Genomic DNA, 17,383 nt, shown 5'->3' with positions numbered 1-17,383 from the left:
CCGGTGTTAACAACCACTGACCTAGGTAACAAAACAAACAAAAACCAGTTGCCATGGAGTCGGCTGTGTCTCCTGACAACCCGTGTGTCTCAGACCCTGCTCCATAGGGTTTTCAGTGGCTGGCTGTTCAGACATAGATTGCCAGGCCTTTCTTCGGAGGCACCGCTGAGGGAACTTCAACCACCAACCTTTTGGGGTAGTGGTTGAGTGGTTAACCATTTGGGCCACCCTGCACCGGGCCATGCTAGTCATCAGAGCCGATAGATCAAAACTCAATCTTTACAGACGACATTCATCTGAAACTGGATCCTCTCCCCTACTGCGGGCAATGACTAACTTCCTAAACAATAACGCACTCCACTGTTCCTTCTGTCCACCCACTCAAATGCGTTGAGTCGATTCCAATTCATAGTGACCCTATGGGACAGAGCAGAACTGCCCCATAGGGTTTCCTAGGCTGTCATCTTTACAGGAGCAGACTGCCACGTCTTTCTCCCACAGAGGAGCTGGTGGATTCCAACCGCGAACCTTTCAGTTAGCAGCTGAGCGCTTTAACCACTGCACCACCATCAGGGCTCCAAACCCACTGCTAGGCCATAAAAATGCACCGGGATTCCTCACAGTGAGATGACTGTTTTTCAAATCTTTAGATTTTACTCGCACATAAATTTAGTTTCAATGGACAAGGCAGCCTTGTGAGAATGCAGTCCCTCTGCGAAAACAGCAAGTTGACTGGGATTCAAGACGGAATCAAAGACACGTTGCATCGATCATTTCTATGGCACTAACGTTAAAATCAGCAGAAAGTAAGTTGTCTTCAGCCTTAGGGAAATGGGCAAAAATATGTAATACCCCCTTAAAACTCTTTTTCGAGTACTTGCATATCTTTCCGATGTTTGCCTGCGTAAAACCCAGTGACTTGTACACAAGTGATAAAGCTGCACAGAACCACGTGCACGCACCTTAGAATTTACGGAACACTTCTACACGACTAAACCCAATAGTCACAGTAACCAGGAAGGAAGAGGCCAAATCCATACTTTGGAGCAAAAAACTAAGGCAAAGGTGGTCACGTTCCAGACATCCCAACACAACGAGGAACTAGTTGTTTCCCGCTGAAATCCAGCACTGTTTTTGATTTTCTGTCACCCACAGCTGTAAAATGATACATGATTTCAGGACATTTCCCTTGCCCTAAAGCCACCTGGGAGGCCGTGGCGGTTCAGTGGTAGAATTCCCGCCTTCCCTGCGGGAGACTCAGGTTCGATTCCCGGCCGGTGCACCTCAAGCAGGGCCACTGGCACGGCCACCACCTGTCCGCCAGTGGAGGCTTGTGTGTTGCTGGGACGCTGAACGGGTTTCAGTGGAGCTCCCAGACTAAGTCAGGCTAGGAAGAAAAGTCTGGTGATCTGCTTCCGAGAATCAGCCAGTGAAAACCCTACGGATCATAACGGTCTGATCCCATTGTGCGTGGGGTTGTTAGGTGACTGGGGCTGACTTCACCGCAGCTAACGATGATGACATAAAAGAAGGGAAGGACAAAGGACGCCAGCAGACACTCAGTAGTCCCAGCTTTAAAACTAAGAGTCATTTTTATTCCTGTCTTCGGCTCATCCCTACATCCAACAAGTTTTGTCCACTCCACTCCTAAAACGGACCCCCAGTCTGCTGGCCTCCCTCTGCCTCCACCGTGACCACGGCATTTTCACCTAGCATTCAGTCCTTCCGGCACTAGTGCCCCGGCCCTCTCTGGGGCCACCCCTCAGTGTTTGGGCTCCCCCAGGCCTCGGTGTGCGTGGTCGCCCCATTCTCTAGTGGCTGGCTTCTCCCGCCCTGCAGGTCCTCGCTGAACTGCCAATCCTGCAGTGGGGTCACCCACGGGGGGCGCCTCACGGTCACCCCTAACACAACGCGTTGTTCCTTCTTCTCAGTGACCGCCACTTGCTTCTCCACCTTCGTTACTGTTTCTCTGTTGTCATCTGTCTCCTACTAAAGTGAAGACTCCATGGAAGCAAGGAGTTGGTGTTTCTTAGACAGGGCGACACCTCCAGAAGACAACCTGGCCAATGTTCGTTGAACAATCCACACGTAAGTCAGTGATTTTACAAAGGAAAAAGAAGTCTGATCCAGGGCCCCTCAGCTAACACCCCTTTATTTCTTATCCTTTATGGAACAGCCCTCTGACTATAATTCCAGATGATTCCTAGAAGGGAGGATGGGGAGACTTGAACTCACTGTGGACACGTCATCGGGAAGACCCATCGCTAGAGAAAGACATCATGTTAGGTGAGTAGAGGGTCTACGAGGGAAACCCTCAATGAGACAGATGACATAATGGCTACAACAATGGGTTTAAACATACTGAGGACCATGAAGATGGCACAGGACCAGGTAACGTTTCCTTCTGGTCTCCATGGAGGCGCCATGAGTTGAGGTCAATTCAAGGCAACGAACAAGTGGAACAGTGTTCTTCATTCAGTAGACATGCTATCAGTCTGCTGTTTGTCAAAGTTGGACAGTAGTGACCTGTCAACTCTTGTCTTAGTTACTGGAGGTTTGAAAGCCTTCGACATGTAACATAGGCTGTGGATGAATGCCTATTAGCCCTGCGTGTATCTAGGGTTTTACGGATACACCCTGGGGAGAGGGGCACAACTTACAACTGCAGAACTTTTCAGGAGAACCAGATGGTGCCCAGCTACCACTACCGAGCGTTCTCATCAGGGCCACAATTGATGGACCCTAGTCGAATGGGAGAATAATGTGCAAGAGAACCTCAAATTCCTAAAAATAAAAATCTACTGGACTGGTTGAGACTGTACGACTCCCGGAGACTTCTGCCCTGAGATACTCTTCAAACCTTGAATCAAAACTTACCCTTGGGGTCACCTTGTAGCTAAATAACAAACTGCCTCAAGAAAAAATGACTATCACCTGTAAGTACTGTGCTCCTTTAAAAAAACACCTATATGAGATCAAATGGTCAACAATTACTTTAAAACAAAGATGAGAATGTAAAGGAGCAGGGAAACTAGATTAATGGAAACGGAGCAACCAGAATGGAAATAATGAGAATGTTCACACACAACTTGGGTAGAAATATTTGAATGGGAACCTAAACTGCTGTGTAAACCTTCACCAAAAACACAATAAAATATAATTAAAAAAAATTCAAAACAGTGAAGCAGAAAAAAATAAATGTAGGTATCCGATGAAAAAAATCTGCAAAACTATCAGAAGGAAAAATTGTAACTATGATGAAAGGGCTGTGAAGTGTCGATCGTCAAACTCCAAAATACTTTCATTAGAATGAAATGCTGTCAGGTTAACGTTTGCCAGACCTCAAATTCCATTCATACTGACACAGAAAGCTATGCTTTTTCAATCTCCCTGGCAAACAGAACGAACTCCCAGCTTTTCTTCTTAAGTGAGGAAAACAAAATATGTTTCTTTAGGAAATGAGCAAGTCGCTGGGCAGGTTTAAGGCAACTTTATTACTGAGCCAGTATGTACAAACTCTAATGTGAAAATAATGAGTCACGGAATATCAGACTATTTACAATATTTTTTTTTCTTTTTACAAAATGTTTTTTTTTTACAAGATTACTTCTCTCTAGATAGCATGACAGACATACACAAAAATCAAATGTTTATTTTATTACATACATAAATAAATATTGACTTTAAATGACCAGTATAAGGAATAGGGTTTCTACAGACCGTTTGGACCAGAAGGTGGCAGTTCTGTTATCTGCACACTACAATATAATTAAGGGAAAAAAAGAACATTACATATAGACTCTGTGAATCACTCTGTCAACTGTATAGTTGGCTAGAATATTCAGCGGAGGTAAGACAGTCGTTGAGTCCACGTCCTACCTGAAACACTGAGTCTGGCCATGCAAAACCACAGATAAGCGTCAGTGCTGTTACATTTATGTTGTAGAATGAATTTTAAAGTACATGCAACAGTTACTCAGCCTCTTTGTCCTGGTTATGATGTGAAAGTGTGTATAACAACGTTAGAGTGACTTGGAATCACGGGCAAGAGTACACTTGAGAGACTCCATGGCGTACGGTGTAAGACAGGGCAGTGAATACATACATCAGTGCCACAAATGGTCTTTACTGAGGCGTGCGACAGAAGTAACCTCTGTACTTCCGTTATACAGACACACGTCACAATTAAGTCTTTTGACCAGATTTTATGGCAGAGAGAAAAGACACAATTTACACCTTTGAATTCAAGGGTAATAATTGCCTCACTAATCCTCAGTTCCGGGGGTTTACTCGTGCAGTTTGTTCGGTCCCCCCGTCAGGGCAAATTTGCAGTATTCGTAAAGACATTTCTGTGTTCAGTAAAGATATTTCTATTCAGTAAAGTTAATTCTATGGCAGTGGTTTAAACGGGGTGGTTTTGTACTCTCTAAAGGCCGTCTGGCAATGTCTAGAGACATTCTGGTTGTCACAATTTGGGGGAAGTTGCTAGGGACATCTAGCGGGTGGAGGGCAGGGATGCTGCTCAACGCCCTACAATGCAGAGGACGGCTCCCGACACACAGAATGAGCCGGCCCCCCGTGTCACTGGTGCCCACAGTCAGAAACCCTGCGTGGAGTCGGGTATGTGTTCTACGGTACGAGCATACTTTTAAGCTCTGGATTTTGTTTCATAAACATTCTGGAAACTAATGTGTCATCAATCTTTTCCTCTAATACATCATACTAAAACCACCAAGGAATTCAACCGGCACATGCTTGTTTGTACAAACCATTCTATGAGTTCTGGTTTGGAGAAGATGGTGGTGGGGAGAAATCCACTGTCTGGGAGTCAGTGTTGTAAATGAAAATAATGCAGAGAACCGTGGTGGATACTGACTTGGTCGCCTGCGTTTGATGACTTAATTGTTTTCTTTTTTTGATGAGCTCAATCCTTCCAACAGTGAATATGATCACCGACTACCATTTTCTCATATTAGATAAATGCACGTAATTTCAATAAGACCTACCAGAGGATTAGACACTAAAACTACCTTTAAAAAAAAAAAAAATCACTTTATTTGGTACTCAAATTTTTAAAAATAAAAAATATATATATTTGCTCACTTGATTCATGTTGGAGATGTTTAATAGTATTTTTCTCCTAAAACACTAATGATTTAAATTGTTGAATATCAGAGCAAAATTAGATGCTCAGAAGGGTTGCTTTAGACTCGTTAGGGAAGGTATAAGCTTTAGAACATTTATCCCAACTAAAAATATAGCTGCTCAATACCTACTACCCAGACCAAAGAAGCATAATTAAATTTTTTTATAAAATTTAATGTATAATAATTTAATAATATTTTGTATCTATCTGTATACTCCTGTCATTTTTAACTATACAACAGTACCAAAACTTGATGGCCCAAATACTTGCATTTGGTCATAACAAATCAAGGTAAAAGATAAACTTGGAGTCAATCATTAGAAGTTTAAATTTTTGAAGGTGTAAGAATTTGAATTCCAGATGCCAGTGATGGCACCAGAAGAAACCATTAGTTTTAAAGAAGATTCCTAGGCTGTTTGTTAAATCTCAGAGGGTTTTTGATGAAAGAGGTTTCCTGTATGTAACCTTGGGAGCAGGTGAACGTGACAAAACACCGTGCTTCCTCCACCGAGTATGTGTCAGGAGCTGCAGAGACACTCAGAACCAACACAAACTTTGTTCTGAGAGTTTTGATTTTATGCCCTTGTACAAAGCTGCAAACCAGTACCTAGCTCATCAGCTTTCAGTGTTTTAACACACAGGAAACTGGTTTTTGTTTTTTGGTTTTTGTTTTAATCTATTATCAGGTACCCACGTTTATCAACTATGCTTTCTGAAGACACCTGTCTGCTTATTAATAAAGGCAATCCCTCCGCATTCTGTATTGAATCTGCCATCAGTCAGGATCAGCTGGACGGCAGCTGGTTTTTGGATGTTGCAGCACAAGCTCCATCAAGCCAGGGAGTTGTGAGCTGTCCACCTTTGGCAGCAAGGGCCAGGAGCCTACACGCACTCAGGAAATATCAAAAATGACAAAGGGCAAGTGTGAATATCAAAACCTGACGTATAACATTAGCGATTTTTCCTAGTGTACCTAGACGGATACAGGAACTGGGAACCCTTCCCATTTTTAAAATGTTTAGTTATGATAAACTGTTCTTTTATCATAGAGTGAACATTAATGGGCAAAATACATTCTCCTTATGACCTTCAGTAGAGAACCACACCTTTGTCCACCACTGGTGAGCTGTGAAAACAATTTCCTCAGGGATTTATATCCAAGGTGTATGCATGTACACGTGGGTGCCTGTGTGTACAGACAGACACACATCCTTCTAAGGGGGCAGACAAACACATCTATGTCATTTCAAACCATGTATGTGAGTTTTCCCTGAAGGAAAACTAAATTGAATATTGCTCTTTAGGGTCACCTCGACACACTCTGCAATGTATGATACCATCTTTTGACTTCACTCAATGTCCTCACGGGTGATTTAGAACACAAGAGACTTTCCAAGTAACAGGATATAATAGACTTGAAAGAATAAAGGATAATTACAGGCAAAAAACTCTCTTCTATCAATGAAAGCCCTTTCGACATTACTGAGAATATTCTAACATACAAAGGGCTTCCTTTGATTACGAAAAGGCGTATCTCAATAAACACCTGACAGTGTTCACCAGTTGGGAGTAGTTTCTTTTAAGCAACAGGTGCTGTGAATTTTCAAATACATGAAGGCTCCAAAACAAAGTGTACCCACAGCTGTTTTCTGCTTTGAGGAAAACAAGGAAAAATATAAATAAGCTAACCTATTAGGACAATCTCTCATATTATAGGATAAAATATTAAAAACAATATCTAGTATGAAATACTAAAAAAGAATTTTAATTTCCCCAAGGCAAAACCTAGTTAGCAGCATAATAATATGTCAAACGTCTGTCCACTCCTGACGGTATCTTTTGTATTTGTATAAGCAGAAGCAAAGGATGTTTAAAGTGGAAGCATTTTTAGATTTACTGGTGTTTTTCAGGTTAGAAACTGTCAGTTAAAAATCACAGGCAATAAGAAAAATATCTTATGGAAGATTTCAACAGTATAATCAACCGGGCCCAACAGCTTCAGAATCTCAGTTGATTTTGTCAATCAAATCATTCATTTGATCAAAGTGCGTTCTGTTGATGAAATCCATGCTCAATTTGTGTACCAGTTGTCTTATCTGTTGTACTCACTGGAGAACCTGCCCCTCCGAGCTCAGTGAAATGTCAGTTCTGCACTGTATCAATGGAGATTAACAAGACTGCAGACGGAGCTCTTAAGACTCAGTAAAAAAAAAAAAAAAAAAAAAATTACCGTCCAATAAGCCTACTCTGCAATTTCTGCATTCTCCCAGGGGATCGGCTTTGGTCTTCCTCGGCGGACCACGTGCCACTTAATTCTGGGTGCATCTGAGACAGACGTGAGTACTTACTGTGCTAACGTTACCCAGGAGAGGAGCGTCCCCTGGGAGATACCTACGGCTGCTCTAAGTCCATGTGTCTGGTCGCTGCGGTTCAATAAGCGTGCGTCCGTGCAACTGTTAGTATCTCTCTGGAGAAGGTTCGTAATGATGGGCGTGGTGATGTTTTAGATGGGCTCCTAAGAAGTGACAAAACACACACGCGTCATTGCGCTTGACACCTATCGAATACGCAGATGGAACACGTTTATTCGCAGTGAAAGCATTCCTGTTGTGTGTCCCATGGGTGTCAGAGTAGAACTGCACTCTATGAGGTTTTCAACGGCTATGGCTGTCATCTTACTGAAGTGTGGCACCACTGTGTGGGCTCAAACCACCCACCTCTGGGTTAGTAACCAAGCACTTCACCATTTATGCCACCCAGGGATCCCTAGGGAAGGCATCGTTATTGTTGGGTGCTGTCCAGGCGATTCCACCTCATGGCACCCCCACGGGCCAGAATAGAACTGCTCCACAGGGTTTTCCAGGCTGTAGTCTTTACGGGAGCAGATTGCCAGGTCTTTCTCTTGTAGAGCTGCTGGGTGGGTTTGAACTGCCAATGGTTCAGTGAGCAGCTGAGTGCTTAACTGCTGCACCACCAGGGTTCCTTAGTGAAAGCATTCAGCTCAGACAAATGTTCCCTGTTCCATCCCTGTCTCCCATCCTGTGTTCTAAATGCACACGCATACATTCAGGCATTCTCTCTCTTCCCAGGCCCTTCCTCCTTCCCTTGCTCCCTTCTCTAAGACCACAAAATACCACGGAAAAGAAGACAAGCTCCTTTCCCAAAGCTCACAGATTCTTCGAGCAAACCACAACCCTTTTTATTTCCTTAAAATATTTTTAAAAACTCAAAATACTTTCCCTATTGTCTAGGAAGCGCTGAGCTTTTGTTTATGGGATGGGAGATCTGGCAAGCTAAGGATATGCGTGATGGTTGCACACCATCAGACAGTAGGCGTGGAAGATGTGGATGGGCAAATATATTTGTACAACAATTTTAAAAAAACACACAACTTAAACGGAATTTCAGTGGAGGCAAGGCAGGCAAGCCTGATACCCAAACCTCACACACACAAGGGGCCACCAAGCCCCTCCGTGGGGATAGGTTTTACTTTCCCTTAAATCATGAGCAAGGAAAGCTACTGGGGTAAATCTGATCAGTCACTTAAAAAAAATCAGTGGTAAAACTAAGGTAAGTTCTCAATTCTATTATCAGTACAAAATTTTTTGACGTTGAGTTTTAGGTTTAAACCTTGAAAAAATAAAGTACATAATGTAAAAATCAGCAGGAGGCTACTACTAGTTTTGAAACAGCAAGTAACATTTTTTTTAAATCTTAACTGATTTAGCAATAAATGTACCATTTAATCAAGTAAAATTTTAAAAATATCTACAGTTTTAAAACTATTAGCTTCTTGTTGATTTTTACATTTAGCATTAAAGCAATCATACCGATTTGGGTCATGTCATGAAGAAAATTAATATACTGTATTAAAGTAAAACACTCAATAAGAAAATAATCTCCTTAGTAAATTGTTACTTCCTATAGGGTGTCATGATTGAAAATTTTAACTGTTTTCTTAATTTCTGAGGGATATAAAACTAAACAATTTTCTTCCATCTGTATTTATGATTTAAAAGACAAGCAAAAAGCATGTATTATATAGAAAAGAAATGAAATGAAGAAAGAGAGAGAAAGAAGGCAGGCAGGCAGGTAGGAGGAAGGGAGGAAGAAAGAAGGAAGGGAGGGAGAGAGGGAGGGAAGAGGAAGGAAGGAGGGGGAGGGAGGAAAGAAGGAAGGAAGGAGGGAGGGAGGGAGAAAGGAAGGGAAGAGGAAGGAAGGAGGGGGAGGGAGGAAAGAAGGAAGGGAGGAAGGAAGGAGGGAGGGAGGGAGAAAGGAAGGGAAGAGGAAGGAAGGAGGGGGAGAGAGGAAAGAAGGAAGGAAGGAGGGAGGGAGGGAGAAAGGAAGAGAAGAGGAAGGAGGGAGGGGGAGGGAGGGAGAAAGGAAGGGAAGAGGAAGGAAGGAGGGGGAGGGAGGAAAGAAGGAAGGAAGGAGGGAGGGAGGGAGGGAGAAAGGAAGGGAAGAGGAAGGAAGGAGGGGGAGGGAGGAAGGAAGGAGGGAGGGAGAAAGGAAGGGAAGAGGAAGGAAGGAGGGGGAGGGAGGAAGGGAGGAAGGAAGGAGGGAGGGAGGAAGGAAGGAGGGGGAGGAGGAAAGAAGGAAGGGAGGAAGAAGGAGGGAGAAAGGAAGGGAAGAGGAAGGAAGGAGGGGGAGGGAGGAAAGAAGGAAGGAAGGAAGGAGGGAGGGAGAAAGGAAGGGAAGAGGAAGGAAGGAGGGGGAGGGAGGAAAGAAGGAAGGGAGGAAGGAAGGAGGGAGGGAGGGAGAAAGGAAGGGAAGAGGAAGGAAGGAGGGGGAGAGAGGAAAGAAGGAAGGGAGGAAGGAGGGAGGGAGAAAGGAAGGGAAGAGGAAGGAAGGAGGGGGAGGGAGGAAAGAAGGAAGGGAGGAAGGAAGGAGGGAGGGAGGGAGAAAGGAAGGGAAGAGGAAGGAAGGAGGGGGAGAGAGGAAAGAAGGAAGGAAGGAGGGAGGGAGGGAGAAAGGAAGGGAAGAGGAAGGAGGGAGGGGGAGGGAGGAAAGAAGGAAGGAAGGAAGGAGGGAGGGAGAAAGGAAGGGAAGAGGAAGGAAGGAGGGGGAGGGAGGAAAGAAGGAAGGGAGGAAGGAAGGAGGGAGGGAGGGAGAAAGGAAGGGAAGAGGAAGGAAGGAGGGGAGAGAGAGGAAAGAAGGAAGGAAGGAGGGAGGGAGGGAGAAAGGAAGGGAAGAGGAAGGAGGGAGGGGGAGGGAGGGAGAAAGGAAGGGAAGAGGAAGGAAGGAGGGGGAGGGAGGAAAGAAGGAAGGAAGGAGGGAGGGAGGGAGGGAGAAAGGAAGGGAAGAGGAAGGAAGGAGGGGGAGGGAGGAAGGAAGGAGGGAGGGAGAAAGGAAGGGAAGAGGAAGGAAGGAGGGGGAGAGAGGAAAGAAGGAAGGAAGGAGGAAGGGAGGAGGGAGGGAGGAAGGGAGGAAGGAAGGAGGGAGAGAGGAAGGGAGGAAGGAAGGAGGGAGGGAAGAAGGGAGGAAATAGGGAAGGGGGGTGGGGAGGGAGAGGGGAAAGAAAGGAAGAGGGAAAGAAGGAAGGAAGTAGGAGAAAACAAAGGAAGAAGGGAGAGAGGGCGGTATGGAGGGAAGGAACAAGGGGGAACATGGAAAGAAAGAAAAAGGAAGCAATTAAGGCCTTCCATAGAATTTCTGTTCATAGCAGTTAGAATAAAAAACAGTGCGTCCCAACAAACAGGCAGGAGAAATTTCACAGAAGGAAACTCCCCTGTTTCCTGTTGTTGTTGCTGGCTGCCATCAAGTCGATTTCAACTCATGGCGACCCCATGTGTGCAGAGTAGAACTGTGCTCCACAGGGTCTTCTGGGCTGTGACCTTTTGGAAGCAGATCACCAGGTTTTTCTTTTGAGCCGCCTCTGAGCGGGTTTGAGCTGCCGACCTTTTGGCTAGCAGTCAAGCGCGTAACCTTTTGGGCACCCAGCCCACCCAGCCTCCCTGTTTCACGGAAAGAGGTAATAGTTTGCTCTCTAGCATGTGTTTCAGCAAGTGCTCTCTCTGCCCACACAGCAGCGCAGCAGTTGGGCCCTGGCACTCACTGTGTGCTGCAGACGGCGGGAGCTCGGGGGTCCGGAACGTCCGGATGGTGGCCGGCCCTTCCCCTCCTGTGGTCAGCACCTGCACTTCCAGCCGGTACAGGGTGGACGGCCTCAGATTGGGCACTGTCAGGACATAGTGATCCTGAGGAGGCAGCGTAAATGAGACGCTCGTCAGTGGCCTTTGAAGACGACACACAGCTGGACACGTGTGAATGACAGCGCGTCCCCCACGTGAGCATATTCTATCACTGCCTGTGTGGCTGTTCTGTAAAGCCACAGCTCAACGCATAGACCGTTGCTCCTAATTGACCGGAGCTCTCTGCACCTTACTTAATTCCTGGCAGCCTGAGACCCTCGGCAGAGCGAAAACGGGAACGCAATGCCAGCTCTCAAGGCCCACCCCGGGACTTCGAGTTTTGTTCCTTCCCGTAAGACTTTCCCATGGTTTTAGGTTCTCAGCTGCACCTCTTGCCATGTAAATTCTTGATAATCCGAATTCCCGGGAACGAGCCAATAGTTTCCCTTAACACACAGAACTGAAATGTTTACTTTCATGCCAACACGTTCTTCCCGAAACTCAGTAAAACCTAAGACATTCACAGAATGACTACTTCTTAATTCCATGGAATTTTTTCTTCCGGGATTTAAGGTTTTTTTTTTTTTCCCCCTTTCTTTTTGAATTTTGGAGCAGGAGTTGGCTATCCTAAGGATGCTTTCAGAGAGGGTAAGAGCCCACACATAATTTTTTTCTTTTTCAAGCCAAGGAATTGAGGAGCTTGGAAGACAGGCCGACTGGACAGGGCTCCAGCCAAATCTGACAGGGAAAAAAGACAAAGAACTAGCTTCTTTTAGTTTCTGCCGCCCACCTCCCCCCCCCCGCCCCCATTTAACACTTCAAATAGGCCACCTCCACTAGGAGCAGACAGACACGGGGTTAACGAAGACAGAAGAAAATGGCTGGACCACTCGCATGTAAGGTGGACAGCACCATCTGTTGAACATCTGGATTCACTTAATTAGTGAATTAAAAAATTAGTGATTTAAAAGAAAAATTGCTGTCTAGTCGATTCTGACTCCTGGCAGCCCCATTGTGACAGAGTAGAATTACTCCATAGGGTTTCTTGGCTGTAATCTTTACAGAGGCACATTGCCAGGCCTTTCTTCCTCAGTACCTCCAGGCAGGTTCTAACCACCAACTTTTGGATTAATAGTCGCTTGACCCAAACTGTGCCACCCAGAGATCTGTATCTAGATGACAAAAAAAAAAAATGACAGTTGGTGCTATTTCTTAACTATTCCCAGTAACACTTTTGATGTGTTGTTAATACTTGCAAATGCTCTCAGAAGAAGACAGAATGTAGAAAAAAGACTCAATTGTAGGCACACCAAACCAGCTGTCATGCAGTCCATGCTGACTCCTGGCGACCCCATGTGTGTCAGGGTAGAACTGTGCCCACAGGGTTTTCAGGGGCTGCTATTTCAGAAGTGGATCGCCAGGCCTTTCTTCCAAGGCACCTGTGGGTGGACTTGCACTTCCAACCTTTTGGTTTTAGCAGTGGGGCGTGTTCACCGTCTGCACCACCCAGGGACTCGGTGTGGCACGCAGCATAACAGAAAGACCCCAAACAGTGATGGTGGTGCCGAGTGAGCAACGGATGGACGTGCACAGCACAGACAAGGCAGCTGAGCAGCACCTACCGACGGCAGGATCTGGGACTGCGAGATGATGCTATTGGGCAGACTGTTCTGCCTGTTCTCTGTCGTGACCTCTGCCCAAGTCACCTGAAACCCGGTCATGGGCTGGAAGAGGTTTGCCCTGGCCATTTTCCAAGAAAAGTGGCCCGTGATGTTGACATCTTGGACAACGAAGGACGCAGAAAGGTCCTCTGGCTTGGCGAGCACTTTGGAAAGAAACTGGCCTGCAAATGCAAAAACAGAACACGGGGTTCAGCTGCTGGGGAAAGAGGGAAGAGAGGCTCTGTTTTATTTTCATCCTGGGAACTTCAGGCAGCCATTCTGTGGACACCGTAGAGGCGGATCGGACCTCATTCTTTAAGGCTGGGCTCAGACAAACGCCTGTTTGGCATGAGGGGGTAAATGGGAACACGTTGTGTACGAGTGTCATCACTTTGTGCTACATGCTTCTAATGCCGTAGGGATTATTTTAGAGGCCTTCAGGGCTGGAAGGAGGAGCGAGACATTCAGACTCCGACTGGACTTGGCCATGTCTCAGAAAAGGGCAATCACTGCAGTGAGAAGGTGGGATAGCTGAGCTGTTCACAGAGTGAGCAGCTGGAAGGGGCTGTTCGCTAGGAGTCCCCAGTGCAGGGAGGCATTTTGCAAGGAGAAGAGGTGAGGGCAAGGAGACGGGCTCCGGTGGGTGGGTGTGGGAAGCGTGTGAGAAGAACTCACATGGCAAAGGCGTGGCACCCAAATGAAATCATTTACGTGCAAGTGCGCTTAAATGCAAGCGGTATATACGTGGTTGGCTTCATTTCCAAAGGGGTAATACCGCCAGCAGAGGAGCTCTTTTCAGTGCTGCTGGAATTATAAAATAACACGTACATACGTATGCACAGCCGATCTCCAAGTTGGACCATGACATCATAATTCAGAAGGAAGGGTGTGTATCATTTCCATGACCTCACGAAATGACAGTTTGGAAACATCTCCGACGTGTCGCTAGCTAACACCCAGGACGTGCCATGGGAGTTCCTCAGGTCAACACATACCTGCTTCGCCAGGGCAGGTGGCGTGCTGGTGGCTTTTCCGCTTGAGAGCAGAGCAGGGTGGCGTGGTAAAGAAAGCGGTCTCCACCTTCAGGTGGCTCTTGGGCCCGATGGGTTGGACTATCACCTTATATTTGCAGGAAAATGACAGATCCTGAAGAATGATGTAATTCTCCTGGACCAAGAGAAAAAGAATACGCTACCAATCAATTTCACTAGGGGTGAAAAACTGGCAGGACATGAATTTGTAATCCAACAGGGATACTTTCCTACATACGGGGCGTGTGCAATGTGGCTTTCATAAGAAATACAAAGGGGACGCTGTCTGTGTTTTGATTAATTACGATTGTGAAACAGTCCTGTGGCTGTACAGCCCATTTCACAGAATTAAACAGTGCCTTGGTCTTTCCGCATCAAAGAGGCCAACTTCTGACGTTCATAACCCACGCCCCGAGCTGGCGCAGTGTGGGTGGTGGTGCCAAGCTTTAAATACAAATCTACGTTGGTGGTGGTGGTGGTGGGTTTTTAATATGAGAAAAATGGGCTTGGTTTATATGTCAGTTTTTCTTGAAAAATGTTGAAGATATTCTTTTAGCAGTGTCTTCCTCCTTTTTAGAAGGCCAGGATTGCTTCCTGTCACAAGGCCGTGATTCAGTATCAATACGTGAAATAAGCTGAATCGCAAAGGAGTCAGAGTCTTCGACTGGACTTTGACGATGACATCCAAATATGACCTTTACTGTCACGACACATTGGAAACTATGTTCCTTTCATATGTGGCTGTTAATTAGTTGCTGTGGAGTCAATTCTGACTCGTGGTGGACAAGCTCATGTGTCAGGGTAGAAGTGTGCTCCACAGGGTTTTCAGTGGTTGATTTTGGTGGAAGTAGACTGCCAGGCCTTTCTTCTGAGGTACCTCTGGGTGGACCTGAATTGCCAACCTTTTGGCTAGCAGCCAAGTGCTTAACTGTCTGCACCACACCACCCAAGGACTCCTAAAACCAGTGGCCACTGGTCAGCACTAACTCATGGTGACATCATGTGTGTTCATAAGGTTTCCAGTGGCTGAACTTCCAGAAGCAGATCTCCAAGCCTTTCTTCCGAGGCACCTCTGCATGGACTTGACTCTAATCTTTTGGTTGGCAGCCGAGAGCATTTAAAAAGCATGGTCAACCCAACTGAACACAATTCACACTGAAGAGTAAACAGGAAAGAACTCAGTGTAGACAGCTAGAGTCTACTCCGTGTCTTCGGGAGTCTGAGTTGTTTTTCTTTAGGAATGAACCTGTACTTATGCGGAAATGCGCTGGAATCCAGGGGCAGCTGTTAAAGAATCTGCATCTCAGACATTCCAGGAAAGCTTTCATGTGGCATAGAAGACAGTCAGTCGGCTGGGGTAACAGGTCAATTAGCTGAAAATGAACGAACTGGGTCGACAAGTCATTTACACAGGGAACCAGACAACTTTATAGCCTCTGGCAGGGCGTTCTTTCAGAATCCGGATTATTTCTACCAGACACATGACATATGTCTGAGAATGATAGTAATTACCATTCTCAGACTTCCTAGAGATGAGAAGCACATGATTGGGTAGCCGCAGGAAAGTGAGCCAGATTCCACACGTTCCCAAGGCACACAGAAATAAACCAAGAAAAGGCCACGCCCCCGTCCACAAAACAAATTAAATGTCATTTCTGTTTATTTCTATCTCTCCTATTCAAGCAGGCTTCCATTTTTAAAAACGTCTGCTTTCACTTTTTACTAATGGCCGCAGGCTTTGGGAAGGACATAAGAATAAAGAAAAAGGGCAACTTTGGTGAAGGCGGGTCTCAGCCCACCTTCAGATCCAGCTGTGTGCTTCTGCAAACCCACTGACCAGTTTTTATCTCACTGTCTTCAAGGTATGTGATCAGATATGATTCAAAAAATATTGCTCTGGTGGCTTTAGAAAGTGTTTGAAAATACAATATTCCTGTAAAATATCACAAACCAGCATTTTGCATAGCTGAGGTCATGTTTTTGGAATTTTAACCTGTCCTAAAAGCCTATTGCCGTCAAGTTCATTCCGACTCACAGCGACCCTATGACCCAGGACAGAGCAGAACTGCCCCATAGGGCTTCCAAAAAGTGCCCGGTGGATTTGAACTGCTGACCTTTTGGTTAGCAGCCAGTTGCTTAACCACTATGCCACCAGAGTTTCCTGTTATACTACGTATATTGTGTGGCCACCAACACTTTTTATAATGCAATGCCCTCTTAAACATATTCTGTTGGTTTTTGGTTCTGCTCAATACCTTGTGCATTCATCCCCAAATATCCGGAAGAGGGCTTTGAACAGTACTGACAGGGTAGCTATCACCAATGAGTTTAATGTTCCCTTCAAGTTTAAAGTCAAAACACTGTGCGTGGTGTATAGGAAAGAAAACATTCTTTCATGACCTGGATGAGGTGGTAGTTGCCAGGGACCCAGAAAAGAGAGATATCAGATGATACTCAGTATCAAAGACATATTGATTGGTAAAATAAAACCTTTAGATCATTGTGCCAAGGCAAAATTCAGAAAATAATTCAAAGGATTTGTCCAGTTAAGATGGAACGCACAGACACTCACAGGCATCCCCCCACTGACCTGAAACTTCCTGAAGAACTGTATCTCAGTTCTGAATTTGAAGACCTGCCGTGTTTTCCCAACAGAATAAGCTCTCCGTGCTTTGAAAGGATGAGTGAATACAGTGACCGCTATGATCTCAGTGCTCACTGTGAAACCAACACCCCTCTGTGCATCATATGGTGGTACCAGGCTTGTGTGGTGCTGTGACTCTGGAAGCCATACCACCAGCATAACAAACCCCAGCAGGGCCACCCATGGTGGACAGGTTTCAGCAGACCTTCCGGATTAAGACAGACTAGGAAGAAAGGCCTGGCGATCTACGTCCAAAAATAAGACAATGAAAACCGTGTAGATCACAACAGGACATTGCCTGACTCACTTGCTCTGGACAAGTATCAGGAAGGATCGGTCACTGGAGGAGGACATCGTGTTGGGTGAAGCAGAGGATGAGCAAGAGCGAGGAGACTCTTGATGAGATGGATTGGTACAACAGCCACAATAATGGACTGGAATGTACTGATGACTGTGAGGATGACGCAGGACCAGGAACATTTTGTTCTGTTATACATGAGGTTGCCAAGAGTTAGAGCTGACTCAACGGCAGCTATCTATCTATCTATCTACATAAAAAACCAAACCAAACCCAGTGCCGTCGAGTCGATTCCAACTCATAGCGACCCTATAGGACAGAGTAGAACTGCCCCATAGAGCTTCCAAGGAGCGCCTGGCGGATTCAAACTGCCGACCCTTTGGTTAGCAGCCATAGCACTTAACCACTATGCCACCAGGGTTTCCTCTATCTACATACATACATATCATTGCTGATGTCAGATGGCTCTTGG

At 45.6% G+C, this 17,383-nt stretch overlaps 1 protein-coding gene across 1 annotated transcript in view; it reads right to left on the bottom strand.

Annotated features, from left to right (window-relative positions):
* Positions 1 to 3,480: 3,480 nt before the first annotated feature.
* LOC100661859 (anosmin-1) overlaps positions 3,481 to 17,383 on the bottom strand; it is a 156,276-nt gene continuing 142,373 nt past the window's right edge. Inside the window, exons 11-14 of the mRNA XM_010600200.3 lie at positions 13,934 to 14,105; positions 12,900 to 13,120; positions 11,202 to 11,343; positions 3,481 to 7,661 (exon numbers count right to left, since the gene is read on the bottom strand). Of these exons, the coding sequence (XP_010598502.2) occupies positions 7,603 to 7,661; positions 11,202 to 11,343; positions 12,900 to 13,120; positions 13,934 to 14,105 (594 nt within the window). The 3' untranslated portion in view covers positions 3,481 to 7,602. The remainder of the gene's footprint in view (positions 7,662 to 11,201; positions 11,344 to 12,899; positions 13,121 to 13,933; positions 14,106 to 17,383) is intronic.

The sequence above is a fragment of the Loxodonta africana genome, chromosome Y, assembly GCF_030014295.1.
Source record: "Loxodonta africana isolate mLoxAfr1 chromosome Y, mLoxAfr1.hap2, whole genome shotgun sequence".
NCBI classification, from domain to species: domain Eukaryota; kingdom Metazoa; phylum Chordata; class Mammalia; order Proboscidea; family Elephantidae; genus Loxodonta; species Loxodonta africana.
This window is presented reverse-complemented; position numbering and strand designations above follow the sequence as displayed.